The sequence below is a fragment of the Lichenostomus cassidix genome, chromosome 2, assembly GCF_008360975.1.
Source record: "Lichenostomus cassidix isolate B80296 chromosome 2, HeHo_3.0, whole genome shotgun sequence".
Lineage (NCBI taxonomy): Eukaryota > Metazoa > Chordata > Aves > Passeriformes > Meliphagidae > Lichenostomus > Lichenostomus cassidix.
Window position 1 is genome coordinate 22,134,771 of NC_139482.1, and position 20,691 is coordinate 22,155,461.

General features: G+C 37.2%; 2 protein-coding genes across 4 annotated transcripts in view; one reads left to right on the forward strand and one right to left on the reverse strand.

Moving 5' to 3' along the window:
- The window catches only part of CFAP69 (cilia and flagella associated protein 69), a 28,301-nt gene extending 14,456 nt beyond the window's left edge, over positions 1-13,845 (forward strand). Inside the window, exons 14-23 of one of the 2 annotated variants that reach the window (XM_085050673.1) lie at positions 665-783; positions 1,271-1,389; positions 2,402-2,483; positions 3,821-4,013; positions 4,530-4,667; positions 6,820-6,896; positions 7,961-8,155; positions 9,119-9,205; positions 10,990-11,094; positions 12,204-13,845. In XM_085050673.1, the coding sequence (XP_084906799.1) occupies positions 665-783; positions 1,271-1,389; positions 2,402-2,483; positions 3,821-4,013; positions 4,530-4,667; positions 6,820-6,896; positions 7,961-8,155; positions 9,119-9,205; positions 10,990-11,094; positions 12,204-12,377 (1,289 nt within the window). In that variant the 3' untranslated portion in view covers positions 12,378-13,845. The remainder of the gene's footprint in view (positions 1-664; positions 784-1,270; positions 1,390-2,401; positions 2,484-3,820; positions 4,014-4,529; positions 4,668-6,819; positions 6,897-7,960; positions 8,156-9,118; positions 9,206-10,989; positions 11,095-12,203) is intronic. The other variant, XM_085050675.1, reaches the window with a different exon arrangement.
- A 2,671-nt stretch (positions 13,846-16,516) lies between these two features.
- FAM237B (family with sequence similarity 237 member B) lies at positions 16,517-20,177 on the reverse strand. Of its 2 annotated transcripts, XM_085050679.1 has the most exons (3): positions 19,736-20,177; positions 17,450-17,846; positions 16,517-16,747 (listed from the first exon to the last, which is right to left on the reverse strand). In XM_085050679.1, exons 2-3 carry the CDS (start codon positions 17,829-17,831, stop codon positions 16,722-16,724), a joined length of 408 nt encoding a protein of 135 aa, XP_084906805.1. In that variant the 5' UTR covers positions 17,832-17,846; positions 19,736-20,177; the 3' UTR covers positions 16,517-16,721. The 2 variants fall into 2 exon arrangements, with proteins under 2 accessions (XP_084906805.1, XP_084906806.1); XM_085050680.1 differs by lacking the exon at positions 19,736-20,177 and having other exon boundaries at positions 17,450-17,875.
- Between the last annotated feature and the right edge of the window lie 514 nt (positions 20,178-20,691).

Sequence of the window (20,691 nt, forward strand, 5' to 3'; positions counted from 1 at the left end):
AGGAAACAAAACAGGAAAGATCCTTTGGAATTCAAGGAGTATGTTCTAATAAAAAGCCTAGAAATTAAGTATTTTATAGCCTCAGTTGAACTCCAGTGAAAACTCTGTGGAAACCTACAGCTTTTAGTGAAAGCAAAATTAACACTATGCCTTACATATCACAATCAAGTAACTTCCTACTCTTAGGGGAGTTTTGCATGTGAATGTCCTCTTTCACATACTGGTTCCAAAGCTGATTTTCTCAGCAATGGAGGTATTTCAAGTCTTTACCACATTTCCACTGCCAGTACAAATGTTTGTGAAGCTGCAAAGTTGAGTGAGGCAGTAAGTTGGTTGTCTTTTTTTGCTAAGAGTTCCTTAATTCAGATCAGTTCCCTGAATTCTTTGCACTGGCACAATACAAGGGGCAGCACAGAGTCTGAGCAAGGGAGAAGTCAGTGCAAACTGCTGTCACTAGCTCTGTCACCGAGAGTAAAGGCTATGAAACTGCAGCGTCAGACTGTTGCACTTCTGGAAGCTATTGTAAAAACACAGGAGATAAAACTGAACTTGCTTAAAAAATCCCTTCATGTAAATTTGAGTTTTTTAAATAGCAGCAGCTGTAATAGAATTTTGACTTGTGTATAGGGGCATTCATAAATATATATAATATATCAATTTACAGACGTCTTGAAGTATGCAGCAAACAAATCTAAAGAGAAAGAGGATGCCATTATACTGGAAATCCAAGCTGATATATTATTTATTTTGTCTGTTCTCTGTGAAAATGATTTCCACAGAAAGGTATGTATCTTTCTACCTTATACTGTGCAGAAAATGTCAAAACATGTCATGTTTTCATTTAGGGGACACTGCTTTTTTCTGTTTCAATTCAAAAGCAGATGTCACCTATGGTTCAAGAACCACAACTCATGGTTCTTGGCACAGCTAGAATGCAAATCTAGAAACTCAGAAATCCACTGGCAAGTGTTGAACCTATTTAATGATTAATTTACATTATTTTGAAATTGTTATATGAAAGTGTGTTAAGAAAGAAATTAGCACTTTGGAAAAACTGAAGATTTTTTTCTTACGTATAAAGAGTATATTCTCCCCTAATGAGTGGGCATACTTTTATATTTATATAAATATATAAAAATACATATAATAGACATTTATATTTATTACAATATAAATAATTTATATTTCCCAGTTTTCATTGTATTTTCTTACATATAGCTATGTAGTAAATACTGCCTAAGAAACATTGCTTTAATTAACATTTCAACAGGAACTCTTCAGCAGTCAAGGAATTGGTTTACTTACCTCATTCTTTAGGATGGATCCAAAGAAGTTATGTAGTGGATTAGGCCACAGTTGTCTCCTCTTCAGTGCACTCGACTGCTTGAGGTTAGTGAACTATTTTAGAAGCAATAACTTGGAAAAATGTCGTATTGTGGTTTTTGGGTCTGCAATGCTATGACCTTTCTCTGCACATATAGGCCTTTCTTCTGTTTATAATGTATAAAAATTCTTCATAAAATTTGACTAATTTAAAATGATGCAAAAGAAGAGACAATAACTGAATGTAAGATTTTCTAAATATTTATTCAGTATGACAACCTCACTCCCCACAAAGAGTGACCTCCTGACATGCAGAGTTACTCAAGACTTTCTAAGAGAGGCAGATGGTTAGAGTGTGTAAATAACTCGAAAGAAGTAAACAGAAGGCAAGAAGAGACCAATATTAGCAAAAAACTGTAAACATAAGAACTGTTGGTAAACTGGCTATATTGGGCTAGAAATATTTTAAAGATTGCCAATACATAGGAAGAAAATAAAAAGTTTATTTGTTTTAAGGCAGAGGTTGATAAATACATTGCAAACCAAATGTGTTTGCTGGGGAGAAAATACTGATATAGGAGATCTCTTCAGTTTCGCTGTTAATAACTATAGCTGAGGAAATAAGGAAGCAACAGCAACATGAATGCTGGCTTTATGATGATTTTAATCTGGAAAAGCAAACTGTTGCCAAAATAAAGTCTTGCTTGACTCACCCCCTTGATTTTACTGGCAGAAATATTCATACAGCCCTACAATAAACCAGATTAGGGACATGATCTGGTTAAATTTTAAGCTCTTTTACTGAGTTAGTTTCAATTAAAATTCATTGAGAGCCTGCCAAATTTCTTGGGCTGCTTCAAGGAAGGTGTGCCACCTGCAGGAGAAAGAGCAGCCAAACAGGTATATTAGTAATAAGTGTAAATGGAAAGACACATGAAACATGATTTTTCTACTCCCTGAAGGTATGAAGCATATTGCATACCAAATGTGACACAATTCAGCAAAATAAATGAGGTGGTTGTAGAATGTTCTGAAGCATAAAAGTGTTTCTACACAAGGAAAATTATTTTTGTTTAAGGTCCTGTGTCATTGGATGTGGCATTGCAGAGGACTCCTTTATTGAGAAACACGGCATTTTTCTCCTTCTGGATTTGCTGGAAGTAGGTATTTTTATTACTGGTTTTGTAGAATGAAAGTGTAGTAAAACAGCGTGGAAAATTGCATTATTTTTGTTGCAGTATCTCCGAAGATTGTCATACCAAAAAACCCCACCAAAAAACAAAACAAAAAAACCAAACCAAAAAACAAAACAGAACAAGAAACAAAACCAAAAACAAACCAAAAAACCCACCAAAAAACCCCAACCAAAACAAAAAAAAACCCAGCATATTTAACCTTGAGACAGACCCAGATATCTGCTCAGAAATTATTGTATAGTTTCCCTGTATCTTTTTTTTTTTTAAAATACATATTTTGCGGGGGGGGGTTAATTTAACGAAATTATACTGGTTTTGAAAAGAAAACAAACTATGCTCTTAGTTTGGATGACATCTCTGTTTAGAAAAGCACTTCAGTTCTTCATATTGAAGTTAGTAAGAGCAGGGTTAGCATACACTTGATGGCTTTAAAAGTTTTTGTGTTTAAAAATATTACATTACTTTGTTCACATATCTTGTGTGTATAACTACTTCTGTGCATCTTGGACATAGAGCTGGCACAGACATTTCATGTCTTACAAAATAAAAATGCGCCTTCCTTGGTTCATTCACTCCTCATTCTTACTGGTTGTACTGTCAGCCCCTGATGTCCTTGCAGTGCAAGGCTGCAGACCCTTAGAATAACAGAATCCTAGAATGGCCTGGGTTGGAAGGGATTAAAGATCATTTAGTTCCAGCTCCTCTGGCCATGGACTGGGACACCTTCCACTACACCAGGTGGCTCGGAGCTCCATCCAGCCTTCACGGTTGGGATATCCACAGCTTCTTTAGGCAAGCTGTTCCAGTGCCTCACCAGCCTCAAAGTAAGGATTTTCTTCCTAATACCTAACCTAAACCTACCCTCTTTCAGTTTGAAGACCTTGCCTCCTCTCAGCTGCTGCTAAAAGATCTGGCCACAGAACAGAAGATATGCTGTGTGGTACTGCTCAGTGTTGCCTTCAGAGTCTGTTCCTTACAGCAATAAACCCTGCTAGCAGTGTGTTCTCCAGCATGTCATCCTGGAGGCATGTACACAAAACCTACTGTGTGTAATTCTACACACAGGAATGTGTGTCTTGTATGATCCTACAGTCATGCTTCTCATGTTCCTTGATTTCTGGAATTTTGCATAGCAGGATTCCTCAAACCAAGGATTTACAAGTTTATGCAAGAGTTTTGGGCAAATACTAGTGATGAAAAGCTTGCAAGTTACTAGATTACATGTTACACAATTTCTCTGAAGGCAGACATCACTGTGTTTTGAACAATTTAAAATTTTCTGTACTTTTCCCTTGACCAAGTTAAAGGAGAAGAGGCTGAGCCGTGTAATTCTTGGAATCTTGGTTGAAGTTTGTGGCAACCCTAAAACCACTTTGCACATCAGTACCTGGCGAGGGAAGAGAGATCTAACAGCAGCTAACCTTCTAATACAGTTATGGAGAGAGGAGGAGTTGGATTTGGGAGTCAGACGTGATCAATATGGAAGGATTGTTGGTAAGGTTTATGATACATGTGAAACTGTGAGCAGTTCAGTAAAATAATGACATTATTTGCTTTTGTAGTCTGAATCCTGATGAAAGTAAAGAACAGCATTTATACCTCTGCACTGTAATTCTTACCAAACCTAAAGTACCTTCCTTTTAATTTATTTTCTATTTCATTTTATTTATTAATTTATTTTCATTTCGTTCTGGCCACTACATCAGCTGCGAATGAACCAAGTATAGAACAGCACCATGACCAGCTTTTCTACTGCTGCACAGTTAAACTATTTAATTGCTTCCAAAAAGCGCATTGTGTTTTGTTATATGTTGTAAAAAGAAGTGAGTGTTTTCACGAATTTTCAGTCATGCCAGTTAAAATTTCCCGGCCCAAAATATGTTCAAATTCCAAGCCAAATTATCAAAATATTTACATGGTGTCCACAAAGTAAGATGGATTTCCTCTTAAGTTTGGGAACATACTACTTCTTCATTATTCTACTCTGGTTTTGTGTTTTTAAATTATTAGACATTAAGAGACCTCTTGCTACCAGCTTCCAGAAAGAGCAAAAGACCGTTCCCCTGCCTGCCAACTGTCCCAGCTTTGCCATCATGGAAATTTCAGAGAGCATACGGGCAAAAATTTATTCATTATTTTGTAAGATAGGTAAGACAAATGAATTGCCTTGTCAGTGTCATATTTGTCTTTAAATTGAACTTGTTTGCTGGTGATCAATAAAGTCACTACAAAAAAAACTAAAGTCAAAGGAAACATCGTGATGCATTGTTAATACTCTGTAATTAATAGAAGCGTGCTTGTAATGTTTTTTAAGTCCCTCTTGATTGGGATTTCAAGACTTCCCCATTACTTTGCTGCCCCTACCACTAGGAAGAGTTTTCTTAGGTCTAAACCTAAACATTTTTTTAAATTCTCTCTAATTTGTTTTCCCACACACAATATCTCTTTCACATATTTTAAAACTTCTGCATTTATTTCCATAGATTTAGAAAGACATTACTCACTGATGGCATTTTCTAACATAACCTCTAAGTATTCTTTTTTTCTTTTCTGTATTCTTTCCAATTGATTCAATTTCTTTTTGGGCTGTAGTGTCCTGAAACTGAACACAATGTTCCAACAGAAGCCTCACAGCCAAACAGACTCTACTCATCTTGTAATTAAACATTCAGACATTAATGTAACAATTGCTGTATTCCTAGTGGTGTGATATTGCTTGCTCATTCAGCTTAGAATCTTGTACAGTCATCTACCATCCTGGATTTGTACAGATGGCTATTCCTACATTTAGATTTTTTTTTTATTTGTCCTTACTGAATTAAATTGTGTTTTTAGATAATTTTTCAGAGTGGCAAGGTTAATTTGCATTTTAATCTTTTCTTTCAAAGTGTGGCAGTCCCTCCTAATTCTTTGTTGTTTGCACATTGAATATGAATACTCATTATACCCTTGTCTTAAAATATAGACTGAAGTCAAGATAAGTGATAAATTATCCCACATCCATGACCTTTTTTCTTCTGTCTATAGACAAAAATTGGATCTTAGTTTTCACTAATTCATGTTGGATATTCATTTTTTTCACTGTTAACATTTAGCTGCATAAACATTATTTGTCTAATTATTTGTTTCAGGGGTTTTTTTTAGGCTTATTTTTGTTTTCATGTCCATCCTCTGCAGGTTCAAAGACAATCAGTAATTGTTCTGAAATTGCTTCAGCCAGTTCTCTGGTTTACCTAGAGAATGAACTGGTTTGAAAACATCCTTAGTGTCTAATAATCTATAGCCACTTGCTCCTCTGTTTTAACCCAGGTTCTTACTAATTTTAGTAGTGTTAATTATATTAAATGTTGGATCACAGCTAAATTCTTCACTAAAACAAAAAGGCACAAGATTTTCTTCCAGCTTTCTCCTATATTCACAGATATCTTCCATGTTAGTTATATACATTACACTGTCTCCTATGAAGTACTGAAATGATACAAAAGTAGATAGTAACATATGGAAATATTTTTGTAGTCTTTTCTCAGCAACTTCCTCTTACTATTAAGCTCCATAACAGCCTGTAACACGATGATCTAGAAAAGCAGTGGGAAATGGTCTTTATTCATGGTATTTCTTAGCTTCAAAACATTATGCAATTCTACTCTAGACAGATGCTTCTTTCTCGCTTACCACACAGATGATATAATGAAGTCTAGAAAGAGATTTTATGGACCATATTTAGATTTTTTTTTATTAAGTGCAATTATCATTCAGCAAAACACATGAATGATAGTCTCAGCAACTTCAGATACTTCTCTACCTTATTCTTTTACACATATTGGAAACACTTTTAAAAGATGAAGTCATTATGCTCAAGGCATTATGCTGAAGACAAAAGTCTACAAGATGGAGGACGCCCTCATAACAAAGCACTAATGTAATTTTCCTGTTGGCTACTTCAAAGTTAAAGCAAACTGTTTACATACTGAACTGCTCCTCTAGAAACTCTGATCTGTAGACTCAACTGTTTGTCTGTTTAAACAGAAATCAAGCCCTTACCACCGAAGTGTAACATCCTGGCCTACCAAGTGATTGGAAGGCTGATGGAGCCATTTATAAGTAAAGATTTTAGTATAGAGAGAATGTATTATGGAGAAACAGGGGCATTTTATCAGCAAAAACCTGCTCAGGATCAAGAGTGACTGACTGGTGTATGTGTGATGAAGATTTTGCATGTGATTATATGACAAATAAGATGTGGGTTTTTTTAATATTTTAAGATAAATTCATCAAACTGATGTGATTAATATTCTTTTAGGTTTTGAGAATTTACCTGGCTTACCTGCTAAGGATTTTGTTACACTTGCTATTATACAACGTTATCTTGACTTTAAAGTGAGTATAGTTTAAGCAAATATTAGTACCGTAACTGCATTCCCAAAAATAGCAGGTATATCTCAGGACACAACAAACAAATAATCCTGCAAAAGCTGTCTGTCCCCTATGTCACAAGTCACCTGTAATTTCACATAGTGAAAGCCAGTATTCACCAGCCAAAGAAACAATCCCACCTTCAACATTCAACCAATCCCTGCATTCTTGCTTCATGCTGCTACAAATGTTTGTGAACACACATAAAATAAAACTAGAAACTGATGCTAATTAAAATAACTTAGGAAAAAATAGTTTTGACTATTTGCCAGATCAAGACAGGAATGTGCCAGGAGTAAGAAACTGGGAAAGGATGGGAGAGTAGGACTGTGTCTTTGGCGCAGTAAGGTCAGTTTAGGGGGACACTATTAAAAACTTCATTAAAAACACATTCTGATAAAGGTTTTTGTGTACTTTCCTATCTTTGTCCCCACGTGCAACATCCATCCATCCATCCATCCATCCATTCATCCATTCTACATAAAGTTAAGAATGGTGTGCCTATAGGAAACTAGAGCAGGATAATAAGCTTTGTGAGAGCTCTCCTGCTCAAAAGATGCTTTAGTTTATGATAATTTTATGCTTGGGAACAAAGTCTGTGAGAGCTTGAAGTGTTCAGGAAGTAGCAAGACTTAGTTTTTGGTTGATAATTCCAGCTTCTGTTGATAGCTCATGTTGCAGTTTGCTCTAATAATGTCTGCAATTTGAGATTTTAAGAAGTCAGCAGTAGGACTCAACACTTCACTCTTGTGATTTGGTATCTTGGAGCTATCGCTATTTCTTCTAAATTTCTGTAGTTATCAGCATTCTTGTTACTCCTCTTTGGAATAAAGTTTGGCCTTGGGAAGGTGTAGGGAGGCTTATCATGAATGAATTTGGTATAGTATTATTGCAGTCTAACCTTGCATAAAAATTCTGAGAAGTCAGACAACAATAAGGAGAGAGACAGTTGGTCTATTTTATTTTAAATAATTGGAACTGAAAAATGACATAAATATCAAATAGTGTGGTGTATTTTTCACACACAGATTGGAGAGGCTTGGAGTGAAGTATGTGCAGAAATAAAACAAGAATTCAAGCCTATTGCATCAGATGAGAAAGCCTTGGAAATTATTTCAAAGATATCAGAAGATACTGCAAAAAGTGTTGTTGCTCTGCAGAATGAAGTGCTTGAAAGTCAACGCCACCACGACATCCAAGAAGAGGAAAAAACAAACAAAGACGTAAGACAAGGAGTACTTAAATAAGGAAAGCCCACCTAACCTTTTCTGTCCATTTTTGTTCAGATTTTCTTATTATGTTATGTTGAGAATCCTGTACATGTGCACTGCTTGAGAACGTTTTACTCTGTCTCAGCAGCAAAATTTTAACTTCAAATTAGGTTAACGTCAGTTCTCCCAGCTTGTATGATTTCCACAGTATTTAGAGAGCAACATGGAAAAATGAAGCAGCATCACTGGTGATGCATCAGCAGTGGGGTAATGAGAAATGATCATTATGTTTTATAGAGTTGCACCCATGTTCATCTGCAGCAGATAACAATACAAAGTACCTATTACAACTACACCTACTTCTTAAAATGAAATATAAGTCTCTATTGTATGATCCTTTGCTGAATATTTGCAGAGCTTTATTGCTTCAGAAAGCAGGCCTTTGTGCTTCCCAGAATGCTGAGAATGAGAAGGTATAGACATTTTCCAGCTTTGGCTATAAGGCAAACATTTGGTGGTTTTGCTCATCTATTGTCTCACCCTCTCCTGCTCTCTGAGAAATATGATCATTTGGTCCAGCAGTCTGAAATCTCATGCTAGTGTTTTTGAGGGATTATCATGCATTATGATGACTGCACTTTTGTCACCTGAACTGATTCTGTCTTTTATTCAGCATTGGAGAGTAAGAATGTAGAGGAAGTATTCCTGAAAGAGCTGGGCCTCTTCCAACATATGTCTCCAACATATGTGTTGAGAAAGAGGAAAATTAGTTAGCGCAAAGTAAGCCTCTCTTAGTTTTTCAAGTGCAAGTACTTAACCACAACATTATCATCCAGTCTCACGTGAGAGGGATGAGCTAAGGTCACCAAAGGTGTGTAGGTGAACATTCTTTTCAAACAGCACAAGCAATGAAATCAGAAGAGATCATGAGAATAGGATTGTGTTGCATCCTGTAAATCTCATTTATATTTACAGTTCCAAACTATCCATATACAGACAGAATCGATAAATAAATCTTGGAAAAATTTAATGACTCGGACATCAGACTATGAGGCACTAAAGGTAAGAAATCTGATGGAGAAAAGAATTTACATTCACAATGTAGTTATAATAATTGTGAAGTTCCAAACACATTTCTTAAAGAATTATGGGGATATTCAAGCAGAAGTGTTAGTATATTTTATATTCACAGAGACATAGAAGAAGTAACCATAAGATGTATTGGAAAATGCAATCTTTGATTCTTCTGACTACAATCCCAAACTGGAGCTCAGCATTGTCACTTGCAATTTAGGAGTGGGTTTATAGATGCATATTTCTTCAGAAACTGTTGAAACAACAAGTCTGTTCATTCTTACTTTATTTTTTCTAATACTTCGTTCTCTTTTTTTAGTACTGTAAACATCTTTCAAAATGTAACATATTTTATGATGAAAGGAGTTTTTCCTAGCAATATTTGTGCTTTCCCAAAAGAACATAAAAATATTAGGGTCCTGGTTTGGCAGCCAGACTAATTTTGAAAATTAATGAAATCAAACTTGAAAGAAAAACTTTGGCAGCTAAATTTAATTTTTCTTCATTTCCCAAAGGAGTTGCAAAGCAGAACAACTTTCTTTCTTTGCAAGCACCTCCCTGGCCTGTGGAAAGATCTATGCTAGAATTAGAAATTAAAAAGGGCCAGAAAAAGGACTTGAAGAACTATAGACTCATTAGTTTTACCTGAGTCCCTGGGAAGCAGTTTTAGGCACACGAGAAGGAGAATGGTAATGGCTGTCACAGATTTACCATGGACAGATCATGCCTTACCAACATAGTTGCCTTTTGTGATAAAATTTTTTTTTGTGGAGAAAGAAGATGGTGGATGCCTATTCCCTTGGCTCTAGCAACATTTTCAGCATGGTTTTGTGTAGCATTCTTGTAGTTAAAATGGGGATATATGGACTAGATTGCATACAAGTGGACTACAAGATGTATGGAGGAGAATTGGCTGGACTGATGGGCTCTAAAGGACAGTGGTCAGTGATTAAAGTTTAACTAGCAGTCAGTTTTGAGTGATATCCCTCAGAGTTAATTACAGGGTTGATAATGTAGGGTTGATGCAATATTTTCATTAGTGAGTTGGCTATTGGATCAGTATCCATCCTCATCAAGTTCGAGGTGTGAATGCCTCATCCCTGGAATTGTTAAGGGCCAGTTTGGATGGGGCTCTGAGCCACCTGGTCTGGTGAAAGATGTCCCTGCCCATGGCATGGGAGTTGGAACAAGATAAACTTCAAGGTCCCTTCTAACCCAGACCACTCTGTGATTCTGTAATTCTGTGACACTGAGCTGGAGGAAGCAGTCCATATGCTGGGAGAAGTTGCTGTTCAGAACAGAAGAGAGGTTGCTGTTCAGAAGCTGGATGGATGGGCTGACCAAAAGCTCATGAAGTTCAGGAAAAGAAAACATTAAGTCCTTCACCTGGGATGTATGGAGATGTGTGTAGTGATGGTGTGCCTGGAGGGGTGGCTGTGTGCTGTGCATGGGGTGAAAGCTGATGGTGAGGCAGCAGTATGCTCCTGGGGCCATGAAGGCTCGCAGCACCCATGGCTGCATTGCACAGAATCCAGTCAGCATGTCACAGCAAACAGGCCTTCTCTTCCCAGCCCTGCAATGCCACTCCATTTGTTCCGTTTGCAGGTCTTCAGTACAAGAAAGGGTCACAAACCAGAGGGAGAGTACTTAGAATTAAAGGCAAATAGAATTATAACCTCATTTATTTTGTCTGTTTGTATATTTTCAAACTAGTGCAAATTACACAATTAATGCAGATTAAAACAATTTTACCTTTCTTTGACTATCTTCAGAAAGCAAAATTCCTTCAGAAAACATCAATACAGGCTTCCAGGTCTAAAGCAAAGATTGGAAATGAACCATACCATTCTACTGATATTCCACACCTCCAGACAACAGTAAGTAATCCTTAATGACACTCTTTTATTTTCATTAATAGGTAAGTGGTTTGGGGTTTATTCTGGCTGTATATGTGCTGCTGCTTACATTTTCTTTAATAATGTTCATGTTGACAAGCTTCAAGGACATAAGAAAGAATCTGTATCTTCTGCAAATCACCACTTCCCATTCTGACATATCCTTAGACAAGCAGTTGGCCAGAATGAGATTCAGATCTGCAAATTGCTCTGAAAAAGTTTGGGCAAGATGGTCCCTATGCTATGTGACACGTACCTCTTGTGAGACAGCCACTCATGAAAAACTTGCTGAGGTCAAGACCTCCCCCTTTGATTGTTGGGTACATCTGTGCAATCTCTGATACATCCATAGAGACCTGAAATTTTTTTAATGCAACAATCTTCTTCCCTCCTTTCTGCCAAACACCCTCAGCAGGGAGAGATGAAGATTAAGCTAGGATGGTTGTTGCAAACCAGTCAAGTAATCAAACATCTGAGCCACATGCACTCAAAGGGTTGCGTTTTCTTTTTAGTAGGTCACAATTAGAAGACAGAGCTATCACTAAAGGATATTTGTTCCAAGGCCTGACCCTATTCAGTATAAAGAGTAGTAATGATTCTGGAAAGGGTATGTCTATTTCAGTCTGGGAGTTTTTCCTGGAGCAGTAGTTCTATGCCATTGCATTCTGAGGGAAAGAGGGGCTGTTCCTTTTTTTTTTCTTTGAAGTAATCATTAATAATGTATAGTGAAATTCTGAGGTCAAAAACTGTGGCTGACATTCTATACAAATCCAAATAACATTGTACAGCAAATATCTATTGGAATAAAAACTTGATTTTCTTTTTTTTTTTTAATTCATAAGATCAGACATGAAGGCAGAAATGCAGAGCACATAAAAGTACCCACTGAAAAACACCCTCTCCTTTCTTTTGTATTGATGAGAACAAATTGTGAATTTAGCATAAAGGATAGTTTTAATGGCCCTTGGAAACCTCAGCAGGCATCTCCACTAACTGAATAATATTTTCAAAAAGCAGTTCCATGATTTAACACTCATATCATTTTAAATGCTAGCATGAAAATCAAGCAGTGTATTTATTTTGTATTTCAGATCGCACCTGGTTGCTCAGTAGCTGTGGAAAGTACCCCTTGTCAGTACACTGATGGGACAATGGCTGTTAAAAACCATGCTCTCAGAAAGTCCTTAGTTTGTAATGGAGCCTTGAAAAACAAAAGAGATAAAACATTGGACTCAGTCAATAAAAAGTCGATATCTGTAGAATAGATGCTGTTGCAAATATTGCTATATTAATACATAGTTACCTATATGTAGATAAAAGATAAAATCAATTTGTAATGCTTTGCTAAGTTGTTTAGAACATCTTAAAATTACATTTTCGCTTAATATAATATGGAGATGTTTTATTAATAAAGTTCCTTGTACAGTATGGTATGAAGGTAAGTTAGTCTAATAACTTTGTTAATATCCACCATCAGTAGGTCCACTATTTTCATTTCCATCTTTTGCTGACACATTCTATACATTGCAGTTTAAGTCTCTCGTTGGGCAGGGTCATAAATCTTGACATGAATACATGCAATTCTTTATTTTCCTTGATACCATACCCATATGGTTTTTGTCCAAGTCCATTTGGTTTCTTAAATTGCCACTTTTAGCATCAGGACTTCTGACATCTCAGTTTTCATCTAAACACACACTGAGAAACTTGTTGGTGCCAAGAGTTTCTACCAGCCTGTTGGAGAGACATGCTGGAATGCTCTGCTCCATTTGGGTTGCCCGCAGCTCTTTAACTGATTTTACTAATCTAATTAATTGTTGGGCTATTGGTCATATTGTCTCCAAAATGAACTCATCTTCTTCCACCATAGCACCTCTAGAATACCAACACAAACTGGTGAGCAGCATACCTTTTTGTAGATTACTCCATTTCTGAGCTATTTTTTTTCTTAATTAGGGCAATGTCAGAATTTGCTATGTTACAATGGAGCAAGATTGCCTGAGGCTCTTAATTTTCAAACCAGTTGCTATCCGGTGCTCTGGTATGAATTTCCGTGACATTGCAAGCTTTTATGCTGTGACATACAAACTGGCATTTAGTCTGTCATTTTTGCCTGTAAACAACATCTTGAGAAAAGGACAAACTTTAGCTTTTGTAACTGCCAGATTGAAAAAAGGAAATCAATTTGAGCTAAACGTATTCCAACTCCCTTTTTCACTTCATGAGAAAGGGATGGGATAGGTGTGTGTATATGCATGTCATAAAAATATGTTTGTCCCTCTAACAAGACATAGCAGTGGCGGCATTAAAAATAAAGGCAAATAATTTTGTTTCAAATTTGACTACTTAAATTCTATAAAAAGAAGAACCCAAATAAAATAATTAAATAAAATAAAACATGCTTATGAAAAATGGTATCTGAAGTTTAGAAAAATCTCTACATGTGTGTTTTCCAAAGATCAGAACGATTTTCTTATGGGCAGGTCTGTTAAACCCTTGTTGGTGAAGAAAGTCATCACATTGTAAAGTATGAAGGTCATATAGTATGTAAAGTAAGAAGGTCATATAGTATGTAAAGTAAGAAGGTCATATAGTACTTAAAGCTAGAGAAATTAAATTGAGCTATGCTAATTTAACTTTTTATGCTGTCCCTTTGCTGACTGATAATTTTTAACTATAATTTAGTTTCGTTATGACATTTTCCCAAAATCTTCTGTATAAAGTTTGTTTTATTGAAGTAGCCTCTATGTGTACTTCTTGCCCGCCTTCAAGAAAGGTTAACTACGATATATAAAGATTCTCATACTGAAGTTCTCTCTGTCAAGTAAAGGATTGCTCAGTTGTGTATATGTATATTTCTATGACAGCTCTGCAGCAGCCTTGCTGCTTTATTGCTGGAGAATATATGGTCTGTTGTCTTTTCACAATTAAAACCAAATATTTTACTAGGAGACCAAAGACTGTGACATTTAGAGGGTTTTTTTACATGCTTGCACATATGTGAATGTGTGGGTGACTCATTACTACTGGCAGAAAGGCAAAGGCTTATTAAAAAAAAAAAGGAAAGGACTTACATAAGTCCTTCTAACTTCTGAGCAAAGGCTACAGCAATACACTGTACCCAAAGTATGGATAAAGAACTTTTAACTGAAAATCAATTTTGCTTATGCAAAAGCTTTAAATAAGGCACAAAGTAAGCCCCACGGCATTTCTCCCCCATCTGTATTGTTTCTGCTACAGACAGCCTGACTGCAAATAAGCAACGGCAAATGCTCTTGTTAATTGAGCATTATGTTAATTAATAATGACTGGAGAATGAAGGGGACGGAATTTCGCCAAATACTGACATTTATAGTTCATAAATCAATACTAACACAAGGCTTACAGCAGCACAAAGACCATTAGATTTTGTCAGCCAGCCATGGACCATAGTCTCTGGCTGTTGCAGGGGGAAACATACACCACACAAGAAACTGGGCTTGCTGTCCCTGCTGTTACCCAGGAATGGAAAGAGAGAGGGTGCTGGTGGAAAACATCCCATTCACTGTTAGTCCCTCATGTTGACATCCCAGGAGTAGTCTGTGGCTTTCCACTGCTCACATAGATGCCCACCATAGTATGTCCAGCTGGAATTTGTTTTGCTGCTGCTGCTGCTTATGGTGCTGTGTCCCTGTGGTTCACAATCACCTGCCTCTTTGGCAGACACTGCAGGGTGACCATAGCAATTGATTGTTCAAACATTCTGGAGCCAGTTGTGGTAGATGCTAAGCACTTTTGTGTCATACAGAAAACTAATTAAAACAAAGACTGTCTGAAGGAGGATGAAGCTTTTAAAACTGCATAGCATACCTTGCTCTGGCATTCAATTAAAAGACCGCTAATAGAGGAAACAAATGTTAGTATACTATGACACTTCTGTAAGTGATCAGTGTAGGTGAACAAGGGGAATTTGTTTATGTGATTTATGACAGTTAAAACATTTGTTGCAAATGCAGTGCAGTACACAGCTTTATAAACGGTATTTCTGGGACAGGTTTGATGATGGCTCTCAAACTGCTGCTGATCATAATGTATCAATTCCTGAAATTGCTGTGTTTGGGTGGATAATAACTCCATCTGCTCAAAAAGAGTGTTTAAAATATTATTTCTTTCAGGAACTTAAAGGGATGTTCATAGGTCAGAAAAATCTCTTGCTACTTTTTAACCCTCTCCAGAATACAGCAGGAGACATATTTTAGGAGATGCATTTATTGTGTTTACCTAAATGAATATTTACGAGTTTATGAAACTTGTTGGATATTTTACAAACTGTGTATGAGCTAGGCATCATGTGGGATGTATTTCTTGTTACTTATAAATGTTTATATGCTGTTACAGCATAAATACTCTTTCCTAAAATAATTAAAACCACCTGGAATCTCATGAAAGGCTAGTACATAACAGGGACTGAACAAGCTGCATTGCCCAAGGAGTAAAGCAGAGAACAGTCAGCATTTCTCAGGCTTTTTCATGCTCAGAAGAATTGGATTAAGTAGGTATTTAATCTCCTTGAATTTTATCTATGCTCAATGGTTTATACTGAGAGCAGTAGTGGAGTCCCTCTTTTGAAGTACTTGTGCATGAATCCCATCTCAACTGTGATGTTGCCTGCAACGACAGGGATGGACTGCATCACCTTATTTGCAGTCTTGTGTAAAGCACTGTTCTTAATGTCATGTAGTAGTGGTTTTTCAAATAACATGTTAATAGACAGGAAAATTACTGCTATTCAGACCTTACTGCTTAGAAAAATATTTTAATTAATCCATAGCTTAAACTAAGCAATGATAAGGTACAAAGTTGAGACTGCACAGGACATCACAATGACTATAATCCTTCTCTTTAGCTTAATGTTGCACCTTTTTTTTTTGCAGTTGTTAAAGTTAGTAGTATGTGCAAGACAACTTATAAAACACATTTGTTTACATTTTCTCTGTTGCATAATGTATAAAAATATATTGAGTTTCCATCAAAATTAACTTTTAAAAAGAGAATTATTGGAAAAGACAAGACTCTACAAAAGGAGGACTTTAAAGCATGTAGACTTTAAAGCTTACATGGGAGAGCAAAGGTGTTGACTCAAAACACAAAAGCATTCACACATGCAGTCAGGAAAAGGCAAGCTTGGTAGACTGCAAGACACGAAAGCAAAAGTGACAGTGTGGGAGTTCATGTACTTATGCGTTTAGGAGTGATTAAGTACTTTATACAAAAAAGGAAAGGAAAGGAAAGGAAAGGAAAGGAAAGGAAAGGAAAGGAAAGGAAAGGAAAGGAAAGGAAAGGAAAGGAAAGGAAAGGAAAGGAAAGGAAAGGAAAGGAAAGGAAAGGAAAGGAAAGGAAAGGAAAGGAAAGGAAAGGAAAGGAAAGGAAAGGAAAGGAAAGGAAAGGAAAGGAAAGGAAAGGAAAGGAAAGGAAAGGGGAAAAGGAAAGGATGGGAAAGGGGAAGGGAAAGAAAAAGATTAAACCATGCCAAAGGATTTGTCCAAGCATCTACAATATGTGTTGTGATTTTGTGCTCCTTCGTTTTGATGTTGCCTTATGTAAGTATCTTCATTTTCTCCCCTTTTGGCCTAAAATTGATTGGTGAAAGCAGATCCTGCAAGATTATAAAAGAAAAGTAGTTATTGACCACGAAATATGTTAGAAAGGCTATGATTAAATAATCTTCATGTTCATTCTGAAAACCTAAATCATCTGACTGGGTACAACAGAAAAAAGTCTGTTGCTGAGAAGGATGGGGAACAACAGATCTAGGACTGATTAGCAAGGTGTAAAGTCACCTACATGATCTCAGTTCAGACTCATCCCAGATCATGATGACCAGAATCTGTCACTGTTTAGTGATTCACAGTGACCGTGAGGTCACATTATATGTCAGTAGTTTTGGTAGGAAGAGTAGGGCTCAAACTGTCAGGGATTTGAGCTTCCCTTCTACAGAGCAATGATTCCCCAAAGCTGAGACTGAAGTCCTAATACCAGGAAACTTTTAGTATTGTAATTCTTTTATTAATGTACTGTCATTTATTTGCACACAGTGATAAACTGAGAATGCAGCACACATTTCCACACACTCCCACATACATACCCAGCATTTTTAACACTTTGTTAAATGTAGAAATGTAGTACCCTAACAACTAGTGACTTGTGTATTGTGAAAGTAGCTACCATTGAAAGATGCAAACACTTTTGACAAGCGGAGACAGAAAATTGGAAATTAGTATATTGAGTTGTCTAACCTATCAAGGATGAGGATAGAGCATTAGTTCAGTTTAATGTTAGTACCAAATGCTATAGTTACCTTCTAAAGTTCTATGTGAGTACGTGGAAGAATATTCAGGAGATGTTAATTGTCTTCTGCCCATTCCATGGGATCTTGAGAGCACACAGTCTATATACATATCCCAGAAGTTCTGGGCTAAATCATTGAAGAGTTCATTGTGCTTGGGCTTAGGGGATTCCTTTAGGAACATCATGAAGTCCCAGAGAGCAATGACTGTATCTGCTACCTTGAGTTTCTTCATTTCCACCAGCCCATGGGATGATACCTCCCAGCACTGATGGTCAATCTCACGCAGTCTTGGAGGAGTTTCTTTTTGATACTCTAGATTGGCATAAACCAAATTCAGTATCAATACACAGCCCAGCTGAAGATACAATCTTCGTTTCCATGCAAATTCCATACTTCAAGAAGATACCTGAAAAAAAGTGTATAAAATCACAGTGATTCTGACATTATGTAGTTCATTGTCACATAACGTTCATGGGCACCCCAAGAGATGATTTATATATTTATTCAGAAAAATACCTTTTTTTCAAACCATGGAATAAATACCAGTCAGTGAACTCTAATGCTGGAAGCTAGGTTTGTACCTAGAAATCGTTAATGCCATTTACAACATGAAAACCTGAAGCAGAAAGTTTGAAATAACCATAGCCTATGCCAGAACTGCTCCTTGAGAACAAGACCTCTTCCCTTAAACTCCTGTGCTTGGATTGTCAGTAAAATCAGGTTAATAGTAGATGCTTAAAGAGTCTTAGTGGTATGCTATTTTAAATTACTGCAAACAAGTAACAGTTACAAACATTCAGTCTTTCATGGAAAGTCTGACTCAGAAAGATGGTAATGAAGGAGTAGTTAACCAGACCAAACAAAGGCAAATTCCTTTCTGGCTTATATTAGAAAATTAAGTGAGGTTTTTTGGCATTATTTGGCATTATTTTGGCATTATTATTTCTAGTATACATGCAAAACACAGAAACTATCTGGAGAACAGATGGAAAGAGCAATAACACAGGAGGCATACTGAGGACTTCAAATGCTTCATATTCTTTACTTTACATTAATTCCTCCTGGGGAAAATGCAGTCTTCCTATGATGTGTATTCCATATCCTTGAAATAAGTTGAGACAGAACAGCACTAAAACACCTACAATTTTTTTTTCTCAGTCCTTCCTATCAAGATAAAGTGCAGTGGGACAGGAGAATAAACATAAAGAGGAAATCAATCAAACAAATAAACAAAAAAGCACAGGAAGAAGCCTGAAGAAAAAGAAGATGCTCAAAACTCTCAGATGGTGCCCCTTACTTTTGTATCCTAAATCAATTCCTAAATCAAGTTGGTGCCATGCTTATTCCCACAGTTTCCAAGTCAGAGTGTAAAATATAGTTACAAAATGATGTGAGGCTTTATACAGGAAAAAGGCAACATTTTGGGAAACTGCAAATTTTACTGGGAATTTAGGCCAGAATTGCAAGTGTGCTCTCCCACCCAGAATATCTCTGGGTACTGTCAACATGAAAAGTTGGACTGTTATGTCTTCAAAGTTCTAACATGCTGGCATTCTTTCTGCAACTCCTAGTGATGAGAGAATAATCCATAGATAATACAACATTTATGTGAAGTGTCCGTAAGAATAGAGTTGAGGTGGCACCATGGAGTTCACAGTCATACCAAATGGGGTCAGAAACCAGGACAGCTTGAAATAGGCCTTTTTGCTATGGTCTCAGGGTCCTGTGATGATTTTTGGTTTGAATGTGTAATCACACTGCTGCAGCCACCTGAGGTCCCTTGTCATGTATTACTTTACTTCAGCTTCAGAACCCAAGGAATTCAGAGAGACAGATACCCTCCAGCCTAGCTCCTTCCTAAAACCCTCGGCCAGCTACATTTCAGCAGGCAGCAGGATTACCTGCCTCAGCATCCCGAGAGCTTATCAATATCAATTGAAGTTTCTCTGTCATAGGTTCTTAGAAAACTGGCTCCAGCAAACAAGTAGGGATGGAAATGCTTCTCACTCTCACTTCACTAGGCACCAGCATTCAGAGGAAGGACACACTGGCAATTTACTAAAAAGTAGGAAAACGGCAGCCAGGAAAACACTAACATTTTGAGTGGTTCTGATTTCATGTTTTAATCCAGCTAAAAACTGAAATGCTAAAGGTCCCTTTGAACACCACAAACAGGAGCAGAGACTGCAATAAACCTCACAGAGACTTTGAACTAGTAACACCTACTATTCAGTACAAGAGAGATGAATTTCACAAAGGCAGTAACTAAAGAGCCACAGCAGAAGTTGTACTTACAGTGTTTCTGCAAGGAGATGGAAAACAGTAGCCTTGAAAAACAGAAGTCAGCCACTTGGAGAAAAAGAAAGAAATTCATGAGAGGGCTGCAAGTGCCTGGCAGCTGCTGGATGCTCCGAGGATGCTGAGGTTACAGTGCACTCTGCACTGGCAAAGCAGCAGCAGCAGCAGCTGAGCTCAGGTCGGTGGAAGGTGGAGGGAGCTGTGGCTGTGGCTGTGGCAGCCCCACCTCTTTCTGCAGCAGCACCCTGTCAGCCCAGGCTGGGCTGGGGCCTCACCTGGAGAGACTGCCTGCCTCCGGGGGTGGGGGTGGCTCGGGTGAGGGGACAGGAGAGGCTGTCACGGGGAGGAAACCACAATGGACAGCAAATCTTTCTCCTAATCAGGAACATGAGCACTCTCATTTAATAAACTCCCATTTCATAAACCCAGGTTTCCATTCATGTTCCTGTTTGCCCACCAGAACATGCAGGGACAGTGTTCAAAGTAATGAAAAAGAACAAATATGTAGTAAAATTGGGTCTGTTAGGGTTTCACAACATGCTTTGGTGGAGCTCAACGTGAACGGTTAGTTCTTTCAAGTGGAAATGTTGTAATTTCTGTCTAAAAACCAATATATACACCACTTAAGCACAAAAACAATCTGCTCTGAAATGACAATGTTCACAATAATCAGGTATCTTCTGAAAGCCTTTCCAGCTGAGCTATGTCAACACTGTTTCAAAATCTTGCTTCAAAAAGTAAGCTGTGTTTGAACCTACACAACTAAATAGAAGAAAATATCTGGAAGACTGGAATAGAGTTAGGTTATTTCTGAACTTGAATCTTTGAAAGGAGCTAAAGCTCTATTACATGTAATTAGTCCTTGAAATTCTAAGGCAGTGTGCATAACAAAGGGATTAAAGCATTAGGAAGGCTTTACAGGGAACCTACCTTTAAGAGAGCTCCTTCATATC

Excerpts from the sequence above, each read along its gene's own strand:
- FAM237B (XM_085050679.1), bottom strand. The coding sequence starts at position 17,831 with ATGGAATTTGCATGGAAACGAAGATTGTATCTTCAGCTGGGCTGTGTA. Across the intron at positions 16,748-17,449 it reads CTCACATAGAACTTTAGAAG|GATCTGCTTTCACCAATCAA; the intron begins GTAACTATAGCA and ends ATAATCTTGCAG.